The 13,408-nt window shown below is 37.8% G+C and overlaps 1 protein-coding gene across 18 annotated transcripts in view; it reads right to left on the bottom strand.

Moving 5' to 3' along the window:
* CHL1 (cell adhesion molecule L1 like) overlaps positions 1-13,408 on the bottom strand; it is a 209,788-nt gene that overhangs the window by 81,084 nt on the left and 115,296 nt on the right. For all 18 annotated transcript variants that reach the window (XM_027585988.2, XM_027586000.2, XM_027585990.2 and 15 more), the window contains one exon: positions 1,197-1,377. In XM_027585988.2, the coding sequence (XP_027441789.1) occupies positions 1,197-1,287 (91 nt within the window). In that variant the 5' untranslated portion in view covers positions 1,288-1,377. The remainder of the gene's footprint in view (positions 1-1,196; positions 1,378-13,408) is intronic.

Genomic DNA, 13,408 nt, shown 5'->3' with positions numbered 1-13,408 from the left:
GTTAAAAAACACATTATATAGTCAGAGACTATCTTCCTTTTCTATTCACATTCAGATTGAGTACTTCAGAAGAAAAGTTTCAGTTCAGAGTTAGCAAGTCTCTTAATGTTTATTCAACTTGCTGAGCTGAAGTCTAATTGTCTAGAGCTTAGATGATGTGCAAAGGTAATTTCCAAGGCTAAGATTCAAATAAACAAGCACTGTCTCTTGTATTATAAATCTCCAAATTACATATGGAAAAGACAGGAAGAGGGGCATCTGGGTGGCTCAGTTGTTCAGTATCCCGGGGTCCTAGGATGGAGCCCAACTGGGCTCCCTGCTCAGCGGGGAGCCTGCTCCTCCCTCTCCCTCCCTGCTCCTCCCCCTGCTTGTGCTCTCTCTCTCTCTGTCAAATAAATAAATAAAATCTCTTAAAAAAAAAAAAAGACAGGAGGAATAATACAGGAAGCATATGGATAAAAATATCTAAATAGCCTTTCAAGGTTCTTTTATATCCCCTGTCCTTATAACACAAGGCAAATTCCCCAGATCTCTGTTACATAGCTGATACAGTATTACATAAACTGTTTGTAAATGTAATATTTTTTGTATGTTATTTCTTATGTATGTCAAGATATATATTTGCATAAAACCAATGACTAACCTATAGACATGAATTCACAGTATAGAATGCTCTAGATTTTCAGAGTTGATATCATCTTATATTTTTAGTTGTATAATAATGGCTTTTTAATATTTTCTTAATTCATTGTTTTCATTCTTAAATATACAATCATTTTGAAAAAAAAGGTACAAAATGTATTGCTTTCCTTTTTATCATAATTGGTTGAACACCATTAATTTCTGAATCATAACACTCCCTAAAATAAACTAATGAAGCATATAAAAGTAACAACCATTGGTAATATTGAAGAATATCTTATATGGCAAAACACCTGATCTATAGGTCATGTTTCTTGTTATGTGCCAAGTTTTATAAGAAGGCAAAAAGCCTGAGCTGCAAAATAATTAGAGCAAGCAGCCAAATCCAAGACATCCAGTTTTTTAAAAAGGGAATGATGTATTCTGATGACAGACTGCTGGAAAATAAATAGAAATATGGTAGAAGAATTTCCTCAACCTACAAGTATTCTACTTAAAAATGAAAATGCAAAAACGAAATTCCATGAAGTAGGTATTGAATGCTGTCATTTTACCTGAAAGTGGTATTTCCATGGCTGTAGAGAATTTTACCAGGAAACAAATTAGAGATACAATTAATCCTCTGCCACCTAACAGCATCTCCATTGCTCTTCAGGATGGAGGCAACTCAGGAAGAATGAAAATCGTAATGCGTCCTTTTACTTTTGGTTTAAAGCTGAGAAGAATGTAGTTCACCTGGGAATTCAAAAAACAAAATGACATATATTTTAAGTTCATATACTCTGAAATGACAACATAATTTTTTAAAAGATATTATTTATTTAAGAGAGAGAGAGCATGAGCAGAGGTGGTGGGAGGGTGTGGGGGGAGAGTAGCAGAAGCAGACTACTCACTAAGCAGGGAGCAAGACCAGGGCTCCATCCCAGGACCCTGAGATCATGACCTGAGCGGAAAGCAGACGCTTAACCTACCGAGCCACCCAGGAACCCCTGACAACAAAATTTAAATAAATGTTTCCGTTGCAATAATTTTCCACTTGATGAAACATTTTACTAGTAACTCCACAAATATATAATTAATCTTTCTATATGTTTTATCAAAGGACAGTTGATACATACTATAGTGCAAACGATGACCCATTCCAATGAATTATATTTTTTGGCCAGATAAGTTTTTACTTCAAGGCACTCTAATACACTCTATCAGGTGTGGGTGTCAGTGCTATAAGAATAACTTCATTTAACCCATTTTGTTCAAAATGTGGCTCTTTTTCAAATAATTCTTTGTATCAGGCATCTAACCCCACTTGAGTCATTTATGAAGCATCACAAATCTAACCATTGATTTTTCTGGCAAAAAAACTTTTCATGTTCAAAGTTATGACACTAATAGAAAGTGAACAGCAAGATAGAGGAGTGGAAGAATGAAGGACAAATGGATAAAGATCAGCCACACTAACATTTATAAATTTCGGTTTTGTTCAAGCAGAAAATAATTATCTTTAGTTACTTTACACTTAAGCAGAATATTTATTCACTCCATATTGTACAGAAATACAAATTGAAATGTCCATTTTCCAGGCACCTGGGTGGCTCAGTCAGTTAAGCATCTTCCTTCGGCTCAGGTCATGATCCCAGGGACCTGAGATCAAGCCCCACATCGGGCTCCTTGCTCAGAGGGAGCCTGCTTCTCCCTCTCCTCTGCCTGCCTGCCACTCCTCTGCTTGTGCTCTATTTCTCTCTCTGTGTCAAATAAATAAATAAAATCTTAAAAATAAATAATAAAATAAAATGTCAATTTTCCTTAAGAGAACTGAGATTTTCCTTATGAGAACTCATACCATTTCAATTTTATAATGAAACACTGTGATAATAGACATCTAAACATTGTTTATAACGTATGTTTAAAATAAATTTGCTCAAATGCAATAGTTTTTTAGGTACCTAATTTTCTTTTCCCATAAAATCAGGTACTCTATTCACTTACAACTGGTACAAAACAATTAATGAATATAGTGTCAGACAAGTCAAAAAAATTGATACATTCTTTAACTTAAATTCAATTAATTAACATATAATGTATTACTGGTTTCAGAGGTAGAGGTCAGTGATTCATCAGTCTTATATAACACCCAGTGCTCATTACATCACATGCCTTCCTTAATGTCCATCACCAGTTACCCCACCCACCCACCCCCACTCCCTCTAGCAACCCTCAGTTTGTTTTCTATGGTTAAGAGTGTCTCTTATGGTTTGTCTCCCTCTCTGATTTCATCTTCTTTTATTTTTTCCTTTCTTCCCCTATGATCTTGTTTGGTTTCTTAAATTCCACAAAACAGTGAGATCATATGATTATTGTCTTTCTCTGATTGACTTACTGTGCTTAGCATAATACCTTCTGTTCCATCCATGTCATTACCAATGGCAAGATTTCATTTTTTGATGGCTGCATAATATTCCATTGTGTATATATACCACATCTTCGTTACCCATTCATCTGTTGATGGACATCTGGGCTCTTTCCACAGTTTGGCTATTGTGGACATTGCTGCTATAAACATCGGGGTGCACGTACCCCTTCGGATCCCTACATTTCTATCTCTGTGGTAAATACCAGTAGTGCAATTGCTGAGTCATAGGGTAGCTCTATTTTTAACCTTTTTATGAAACTCCATACTGTTTTCCAGAGTGGCTGCACCAGCTTGCATTCCCACCAACAGTGTAGGAGGGTTCCCCTTTCTCCACATCCCCGCCAACATCTATAGTTTTCTAACTTGTTAATTTTAGCCATTCTGACTGGTGTGAGGTTGTATCTCATTGTGTTTTTGATTTGTAGTTCCCTGATGCCAAGTGATGTGGAGCATTTTTTCATATGTCTGTTGGATATTTATGTCTTCTTTGGAAAAATGTCTGTTCATGTCTTCTGTCCATTTCTTGATTAGATTATTTGCTCTTTGGGTGTTGAGTTTGCTAAGTTCTTTATAGATTTTGGATACTAGCCCTTAAACTGATAAAACATTTACAAATATCTTCTCCCATTCTGTCAGTTGTCTTTTGGTTTTGTCAACTGTTTCTTTTGCTGTGCAAAATGCAAAAGCATTTTATCTTGATGAAGTCCCAATAGTTCATTTTTTGCCTTTGTTTCCCTTGCCTTTGGAGATGTGTCTAGCTAGATTTTGCTGTGGCCAAGGCCACAGAGTTTGCTGCGGTGTTCTCTAGGATTTTGATGAATTCCTGTCTCACATTTAGGTCTTTCATCAATTTTGAGTCTGTTTTTGTGTATGGTGTAAGGAAATGGTCCAATTTCATTCTTTTGCATGTGGCTGTCCAATTTTCCCAACACCATTTGTTGAAGAGACTGTCTTTTTTCCATTGGATATTCTTTCCTGCTTTGTTGAAGGTTAGGTTGACCATAGAGTTGAGGGTCTATTTCTGGGCTGGGATTGATCTATGTGTCTGTTTTTTGTGCCAGTACCATACTGTCTTGATGATTATAGCTTTATAATAGAGCTTGAAGTCCGGAATTGTGATGCCACCAGCTTTGCTTTCTTTTTCAACATTCCTCTGGCTATCTGGGGTCGTCTCTGGTTCCATACAAATTTTAGGATTATTTGTTCCAGCGCTGTAAAAAAAAAAAAAAAATTGATGGTATTTTGACATGGATTGCATTGAATGTGTAGATTGCCTCTAGGTAGCATAGACAGTTTAACAATATTTATTCTTCCAATCCATGAGCATGGAATGTTTTTCCATTTCTCTGTGTCTTCCTCAATTTCTTGCATGAGTGTTCTATTAGTTTTCTGCGTACAGATCATTTGCCTCTTTGGTTAATTTTATTCCTAGGTATCTTATGGTTTTGGGTGCCATCATAAATGGGATTGACTCCTTAATTTCTCTTTCTTCTCTCCCATTGTTAGTGTATAGAAATGCAACTTATTTCTGTGCATTGATTTTATATCTTGCTACTTTGCTGAATTCCTATATAGGTTCTAGCAATTTTGGGGTGGAGTCGTTTGGGTTTTCCACACAGAGTATCATGTCATCCGCAAGAGTGAGAGTTTAACTTCCTACTTTGCCACTTCGGATGCCTTCTGTTTCTTTTTGTTGTCTGATTGCTGAGGCTAGGACTTCTAGCACTATGTTGAACAGCAATGGTGATAGTGGATATCCTTGTCGTGTTCTTGACCTTAGGGGGAAAGCTCTCAGCTTTTCCCCATTGAGAATGATGTTCGCTGTGGGCTTTTCATAGATGGCTTTTATGATATTGAGGTATGTTCCCTCTATCCTACACTGGAAGAGTTTTAATCAAGAAAGGATGCTGTACTTTGTCAAATACTTTTTCTGCATCTATTGAGAGGATCATAGGGTTCTTATCTTTTCTTTTATTTATGTAGTTTATCACATTGATTGATTTGTGGATGTTGATCCACCCTTGCAGCTCAGGGATAAATCCAACTTGGTCATGGTGGATAATCCTTTTAATGTACTGTTGGATACTACTGGATAGTATTTTGGTGAGAATTTTTGCATCCATGTTTATCAGGGATATTGATCTGTAATTCACCTTTTTGGTGGGGCGTTTGGTTTTGGGATCAAGGTAATGCTGGCTTCATAGAAAGAGTTTGGAAGTTTTCCTTCCATTTCTATTTTGTGAAACGGCTTCAGAAGAATAGGTATTAATTGTTCTTTAAATGTTTGGTAGAATTCCCCTGGGAAGCTATCCAGCCCTGGACTCTGGTTTGTTGAAGATTTGTGTTACTGCTTCAATTTCCTTGCTATTTATGGGTCTGTTCAGGTTTTCTATTTCTTCCTGATTCAGTTTTGGTAGCTTATACGTCTCTAGGAATGCATCACTTTCTTCCAGATTGTCCAATTTGTTGGCATATATTTGCCTCGTTCATTCAGGATTTTATTTATTTGGGTCCTTTCTCTTTTCTTTTTGATAAGTCTGGCCAAGGGTTTATCAATCTTATTAATTCTTTCACAGAACCAGCTCCTAGTTTCATTGATCTGTTCTACTGTTCTTTTGGTTTCTATTTCATTCATTTCTGCTTTAATGTTTATTATTTCTCTTCTGCTGGGTTTAGGCAATTTTTGCTATTCTTTCTCCAGCTCCTCTAGGTGTAAGGTTAGGTTGTGTTTTTGAGGTCTTTTTTGTTCCTTGAGAAAGGTTTTATTGCTCTATACTTCCCTCTTAGGACCACCTTTGTTCCATCTCAAAGCTTTGAATAGTTGTGTTTTCATTTTCACTTGTTTTCATGAATTTTTAAAATTCTTTAATTTCCTGGCTGACCCATTCATTCTTTAGTAGGATGCTCTTTAGCCTCCATGTTTTTGAGTTCTTTCCAACTTTCATCTTGTGATTGAGTTCCAGTTTCAAAGCATTGTGGTCCAAAAATATTCAGGGAATGATCCCAGTCTTTTGGTACTGGTTGAGACCTTATTTGTGACCCAGTATATGATCTATTCTGGAGAACGTTCCATGTGCACTTGAGAAGAATGTGTATTCTGTTGCTTTAGGATGGAAGGTTCTGAATACATCTATAAAGTCCATCTGGTCCAGTGTGTCATTCAAAGCCCTTGTTTCTTGTTGATTTTCTGCTTAGATGATCTGTCCACTGCAGTGAGTGTGGTGTTAAAGTCCCCTACTATTATTGTATTATTATCAATATGTTTCTTTAATTCTGTTATTAATTGGCTTATATAATTGGTTGCTCCTATGTTAGGGGCATAAATATTTACAATTCTTAGATCTTCTTGTTGGATAGACAAGATTATGATACAGTGTCCGTCCCTCATCTCTTTAATTATGATATAGTGTCCGTCCCTCATCTCTTATTACAGTCCTTCTGATATAAGGATTGCCACCCCAGCTTTCTTTTTGATGTCATTAGCATGATAAATGGTTTTCCATCCCCTCACTTTAAATCTGGGGGTTTCTTTGGGTATAAAATGAGTCTTTTGCAGACAGCATATCAATGGGTCTTGCATTTTATCCAGTCTGATACCCTGTGTCTTTTGATTGGGGCATTTAGCCCATTTACATTCAGAGTACCTATTGAAAGATATGAATTTAGTGCCATTGTATTACCTGTACTGTCACTGTTTCTGTATATTGTCTCTGTTCCTTTCTGGCCTATGTTACTTTGGGGCTGTCTCTTTGCTTAAAGGATTCCTTTTAATATTTCTTGTAGGGCTGGTTTGGTGATCAAAATTCTTTTAGTTTCTGTTTGTCCTGGAAGCTTTTTAATCTCTCCTCCTATTTTGAATAACATTCTAGCTGGATAAAGTATTCTTGACTGCATATTTTTCTTATATAGCTCCCTGAATGATCAGACAGGTGAGGAGAACAGAGCCATACACTAGATTCTGGGTGTATTTTGGTTTATTAGAAGAAACTACACCCCAAAATTGTAAAGAAAGAAAAAGTATATATTTACAAAAACAAAATTAAATACAATGAAATGATAGAATGTAACTTTAAAAGTGAAAATTAAAAAAGATTTTTAAAAAGGAGTTAATAAAATAAGAAATTGGTTGAAAAAGGAAAGAGAAAAAAATAAATTGAAAGACTAAAGAATTGTGGGGGAAAGCCCCATGAATGCTTTTTTTTTTTTTTTTTTAAGATTTTATTTATTTGTCAGAGAGAGTGCAAGCAGAGGGAGTGGCAGGCAGAGTGAGAAGCAGGCTCCCCACTGAGCAAGAAGCCTGATGCGGGACTCGATCCAGGACTCTGGGATCATGACCTGAGCTGAAGGCAGATGCTTAAACCGACTGAGCCCACCCAGCCACCCTCTGCTGGACTGTTCTATGTGACTTTTGTTCCCTGAAAGCTTTCACGAAGCTTTAGAGGATGAGAATGAAATGGCAGCCTCCCAATCTCCAGCCCTGGAGCCAAGATCGCAGGGCCCATTCCTCATTGCACCCTCAGGGAAAAGCAGTCAATCACTCCTGTCTCCCTGGTCTCCTGCTTTACTCGTGTTCGTGCTCACCCAGCTTGTGACCTGAGCATTTGTATTCAGGCATGGGACCCACCTTTCAAGTCTCCAAACCCTGCAGACTCCTGCAACATGCACCCATGCCCCCAGTCCAGGGGGAGGTAATGGGGAATGGGGGTGGGGGGGGTCTTGCTGTTTCTGCTGCTTGCTGGGCCCCTGCTCAGAGAGCAGTCCACCTGACCATGCTGGGGTTGGCAGTTTATGGCAACCCCAAGCTGAGAGCCCCCTCTGGGCTCTCTGATTGTAGACAGCTTCCCGTTCTGATGCTGGGAGTTCTGCTGCACTCAAGCACCCCGGTCTTCCTGTGACCCTAGGATATTGAGACCACACTGTCCCATCTAGGTTCTGCCCCTGCTTCACTGCCTGAGCACCTTTCAGGCAGGGACATCCCTCACTGGAGTAGACTTCTAAAAGTTCTGATTTGGTGCTTCATTGCTCTATCACTTTCCAGTGGCTGGTTTACGGAGGTTCCCCTCTCCCCGCCATTTATCCTCCCATATATCACCTCAGATTCCCTTCTCCGCACCTCTACCTTGCAGAAAGTGGTTGCTTTTCTATTTTTAGAGTTGCAGCTATTCTTTTCTTAGATCTCTGGTTGTGTCGCAGGTGTTCAAATGATTTGATAGCTATGTAGCAGAATTCCTTAGGATCAGACAAAACTAAGTTCTACTACTCCTCTGCCATCTTGGACTCTCTCAAATTTATATTTAATTCCAAGTATTTAGGCTTTTTAAAAAATGTCACCTCAACTTTTATCTGAAGAGATTATGCACAGGCATCTTTCATATATGTATAAAATGCTTTAATTTAAAATAGTAACTAAGGCTGCTGTTCTGCTGTTTTTATTTATAACTTTGAGAATGCAAAGACACAAAAATCCATTTATATTTTAATTTGAGAAAAGTTATATATGGATCATAAAGGAAAATACTCCTATCCCACCCACCCCCCCCAAAAAATGTTGAATTAGAGTAATGGCTTTAGTCTGTTTTCTCTGATCTCAACTGACTCATCTGTAAAAATGGGAATTGGGAAAAAAAATATCATTATGTGGCTCAGAAAATTTCCCCAAATGAAAAATAACTTATATTGGTAATTAAAAATATTTTCAAATGCACCATTGCATTGACACATACTTTCTTGATAAAATGAATTATTCTAATCAAATGTGGAAAAATTATTTATAAAAATCAGAACATTGTTTAACTACAAAAACTGAATTCTGCACATTTATACAAAGTTGGGAGATACTGAACCATATATACAGCGATTTCTAAGATGAAAAATGAGAAGAAAATATTAATACCTTATTCTCTGAATTTTCATTTTCCTTCTCTCTCTCTCTCTTTTTTTTTCAGATTTTATTTATTTGAGAGAAAGAAAGAATGCACGAACGGGGAGAGTAGGGGGTAGAAGCAGACTCCTTGCTCAGTAGGGAGGCCGAAAAGGGGCTTGATCCCAGGACCCTGAGATCATGAGCTGAGCCGAAAGCAGATGCTTAATCGACTGGGCCACCCAGGCCCCCCTTCTCTCTCTTGAAACACTTTGATATAGTCCTCTCATTCATATAGTTATATGTCAATCTTTACCTGCAATCTATTACTTAATACCCTGTCCCATTAATATTCAATTCTGACTTCTTTAAGGGCATTTTCATGTATTTGTTTAATGATCCTGTCCTTCTATTTGTTAGGAGAAAGGCTTTCAAAACCATAATACTTTTAGGAGACCTTATTTCCAGATTCATACATCAAGCTATAGTGTCACAGAAAATAAAAACACTAGATAGCCCAAAAAGTGAGCACAGACTCAATTTACTTAATCTCCTGATTTAGGCTAGTGAGCGCAATGGTCTCTAACTGTCTGTAGTAAAAATAGCTTGCAGACACTAATTGTTCAATAGTGATGATCTGACTTTGGAATTTTAATGGTTTTAACTAAATGGTCTTGAAGAGAGAAATTCTCTCTCATAAAAGGATGCGCACATTGAACCCCTGGCTTAAAATAAGGCTATAAATAAGAGACATAACATTAACGACACAACAGTTTCCAGAATATGGAATGGTTAACTCTAACATCTAGACCTATTCTCCTGCAGGGATTAGCTTCAATTTTACCTGAGACTTTTATGTTAAGAGGCTGTACATACAAGTCACTGGAAGTTAAATGTGACTCCTTGCAAGTAGACTACCTTAGTTGATGATGATTGCCCAAAATAGCTTTCATATTATAAAGGGAATGCCAGTCATAATTTTCATTGTCAGAATGCCAAAGGGCATACTGTTTAGTAATGGTGTTTTGTAACAGTAAGGTAGCAATAAAATTATATTCCCCATTTATCTTCTTCAAAGAAAATGAATTTTATGCACATACCAGACCCTCAAAGATTAAAAGCCATTATTGGAACTTAGGAGGAAATGACAGTAAGACAAGACAAAATAACACTAAAATATTTTGAGGCCTAGTCACATAAAGCTGATGTCTGATTGCTTATGTTAATGACATTAACTCAGATCCAAAAAAGAATCAATGAATTTTCATGGATTTAATCCTAGCTCATCCTCAGAAAGAAGAAACCATGTCTGACATCGAACTCAAAAGAAAACAGATGTCATATACGATTGACCCTTCCTGACTGCCTTAGCTTGTCCAGCATGATAGCGGGATAAGGATTAAGAACACACTGGTTCTGAGACAGAACAGAAACATGGAAAAGGCATGCTACTACACAGACCTAGTTCTAATACAATAAGGAAATAAAGCTCTTTGTTTCTCCCAAATAATAGCCTGTAGTATACATACATCACTCATATTATAAAATGACCTCAAAGATCCCTCTCATGTTTTTATTTTCTTTTATTTTTTTTTAAAGATCTTATTTATTTATTTGACAGAGAGGAGAGCACAAGCAGGGGGAACTGCAGAGGGAGAGAGAGAAGCAGGCTCCCCGCTGAGCAGGGAGCCCAGTGCGGGACTCGATCCCAGGACCCTGGGATCATGACCTGAGCCAAAGGCAGACCCTTAACTGACTGAGCCACCCAGGCATCCCCCGTCTGATGTTTTTAAAATAGCTCTGCTATGGTAAATCTAGAAACAATTTACTCCCTTAACTTAAATTCATCTTCTGCTTTAAGAAACGGAAAAGAGAGTTGGCTTATCTTTTGCCCATTCTACCTGTCTATTCCAAGTATATACAAAGATACTAGAGCCCACGGGGCAGCTAACAGAAGACAGTGATAATGTAGTGCATAAGAACATGAAAAACAGTGTCAGAATAGCATAGGTTCAAAGCCATCACTTACTACCCTGTGGTCTTGGGCAGTTTATCCAACCTCTCTTACTCATCTCTACAAATGAATAGAAGAGTTTCAGCCCTCTAGCACACTTAGGAGGGTTAAGTGAGCTAATGTATGTTTAGTACAGAATAAGAAAGGAAATTTACTACTAGTAGCCCCAGCGATGATAATTTTGTTGTTACCAATAAATAAGTAGAATACAGCCTCCGGTAATAATATTCTGATCCAAAGAGTATGGTTAATCTGCACGGCTTCTACTATAGTTAGAAAATCCAATGACTTAAAAAAATAAAACCCTGTTCACTAAAGTACTTAGTGGTGAAATTATATTGATTTAAAATTCTCTTAAAACTTTTTTTAAGGTGGGGGATGTGGTAGATTGATGACAAAAAGTCTTTAGTTCTTCTCCCCTCCCTGTCTCCATGTGCCTTGCCTCTAACTTTACAGGTTCTGCCACCAAGAAGCTGTTTCCTCACTTCTTGAATCTGGCTGGCCTTTGATCAATAGAAAGAGCTCTGAGCTTAGGCCTCAAGAAGAATTGTACATTCTTGCTCTCTGTCTCTCTGTCTCTTTCTAGAACCCTGCTCAGTCTGCATTCAGCAAGCCTGCTGAAAGATGAGAGACATTACTCCATTACCCTCTGTAATCCTGGCCAATAGGCAAGCAGCCACCAAATGGCAAAGGGCAGCCACCCTAGATGAGCCAGTCCCAGGTGACCTGCCAGCTGAACACAGCTACAAGAGCCAGCCCAGTCAGTATCAGTCCAGACTGGTTAAGATCAGCAGAACTAGGGGCGCCTGGGTGGCTCAGATGGGTAAGCGTCTGCCTTCAGTTCAGGTCATGATTCCCAGGTCCTGGGATCGAGCCCCATGTCCGGCTCCCAGCTCAGCAGGGAGTCTGCTTCTCCCTCTCCCTCTCCCCTGCTTGTGTCTCTGTCTCTGTCTCTCTCTCAAATGAATAAATAAAAATCTTTAATAAAAATAAAAAAAAAAGATCAGCAGAACTATCTGACAAGTGTCAGTATATGCCACCTCCAAACACGGAGATTTGGCATATGGGATATTTTAAGCTGAAGAAATTTTAGAAATGGAAGGTGCTAGGACTCTGACCTTCCCCTGAAGTAGGTCTAAAACCCTCCTGTGAAAGATGCGCTCCTTCCTTCTACCCTTCTAGGAGATGTGCTCCCTATACCTGGAGGAAAAGGAACATGCTTATCTCTGAAGATGGAGGGACACTGAGATGAATCTGAATGAGCAGGTCTGGCTACGGTTTCCACAGCTGACTACACTTAGCCCAGACTCCTCTTGTTCTATCACATTTTCCACAACTTTCTGCTCTTCATAAAATCTAGCATAAAATTGCTTCTTCAGGTCCTCATTTCCTTCTGAAGACTTCTGTGTCACATAAAACTTACATTAAATAAATTTATATGCTTTTCTCTTGTTATTCTGTCTTTTGTATAGAGACCCAGCCAAGAACCTAGAAGGGTAGAAGGAAAAAAGATATTTTTCCTTCTCTATGCACTCAGAGTACAGGCAGGAACAACAGTAAATGTTTCTTGTGTTAAATCAATCTGCTTCAGCATGGCTTGCAATGCAGAAATAGCTAAGTGATATGAGGAGAAAAGAATACCAGAATTCCTACCAGACTGATAATTGTGGAAGCTGTGTGATAGATACATATGGAGGTTCTTTATACTACGGTCTCTATTTTCTGGTATGTTTTAACATTTCCATAATAAAGACATTTATAATGTAGCCATTCAGTCTGTTGAAATCAGAAATAAACCTAAAATATTCCAGTGCAACAAGGAGATTCCTTTAGCAAAAGGAAAACAACCCCTACTGGCATATTTTTAATACAAAAACAGAAAATAGCCAGAAAGTCTCTCTTAAGGCTACCGTGCTATCAGACCTCTTCTGTTTGAACTACATTCAGAAAAGTTGAGATCCCTTTGAATGTAAGTGTATGTGTTCTGCATATGCAGCACAAGTCCATAATTAAACACAATATTTGTTCCTTATTGCTTTATGTGTTTGGAATGTCATGGTCCAACTAAAGGAAATATAAGCCCAACTTATAGTAATTATTTAAATCTGGGTAGCTATTAGTACATCCTCTGGATATCATGCTTTGTTTCTTAATACACTGATTTTATACACTGTTTCCATTAGATTCTGTTAAATTCCATTAATAAAGTATAAAAAGGGTAAAAGGAAGAAAATTTGGTAAGAGTACACAGTCACTTTGGACTATTACTTATATTTATGTGTATATGCCTTGTCTCTAAACTGAACAGAAACACAAATTATTTTAAAGTAAGTGTAAAGGTCTCCAGCTATTGTTAATATATTCCAAAGAATGATCATTCCTAATAACCACTTGTTTTTTTACACTTGACAGTAATGGTGTCATGTTTACTCAAAACCTTTGACACTATGTTTTTCTAATGGTCCCACTGTATTATAAATCT

The sequence above is a fragment of the Zalophus californianus genome, chromosome 1, assembly GCF_009762305.2.
Source record: "Zalophus californianus isolate mZalCal1 chromosome 1, mZalCal1.pri.v2, whole genome shotgun sequence".
Classification (NCBI taxonomy): domain Eukaryota; kingdom Metazoa; phylum Chordata; class Mammalia; order Carnivora; family Otariidae; genus Zalophus; species Zalophus californianus.
This window is presented reverse-complemented; position numbering and strand designations above follow the sequence as displayed.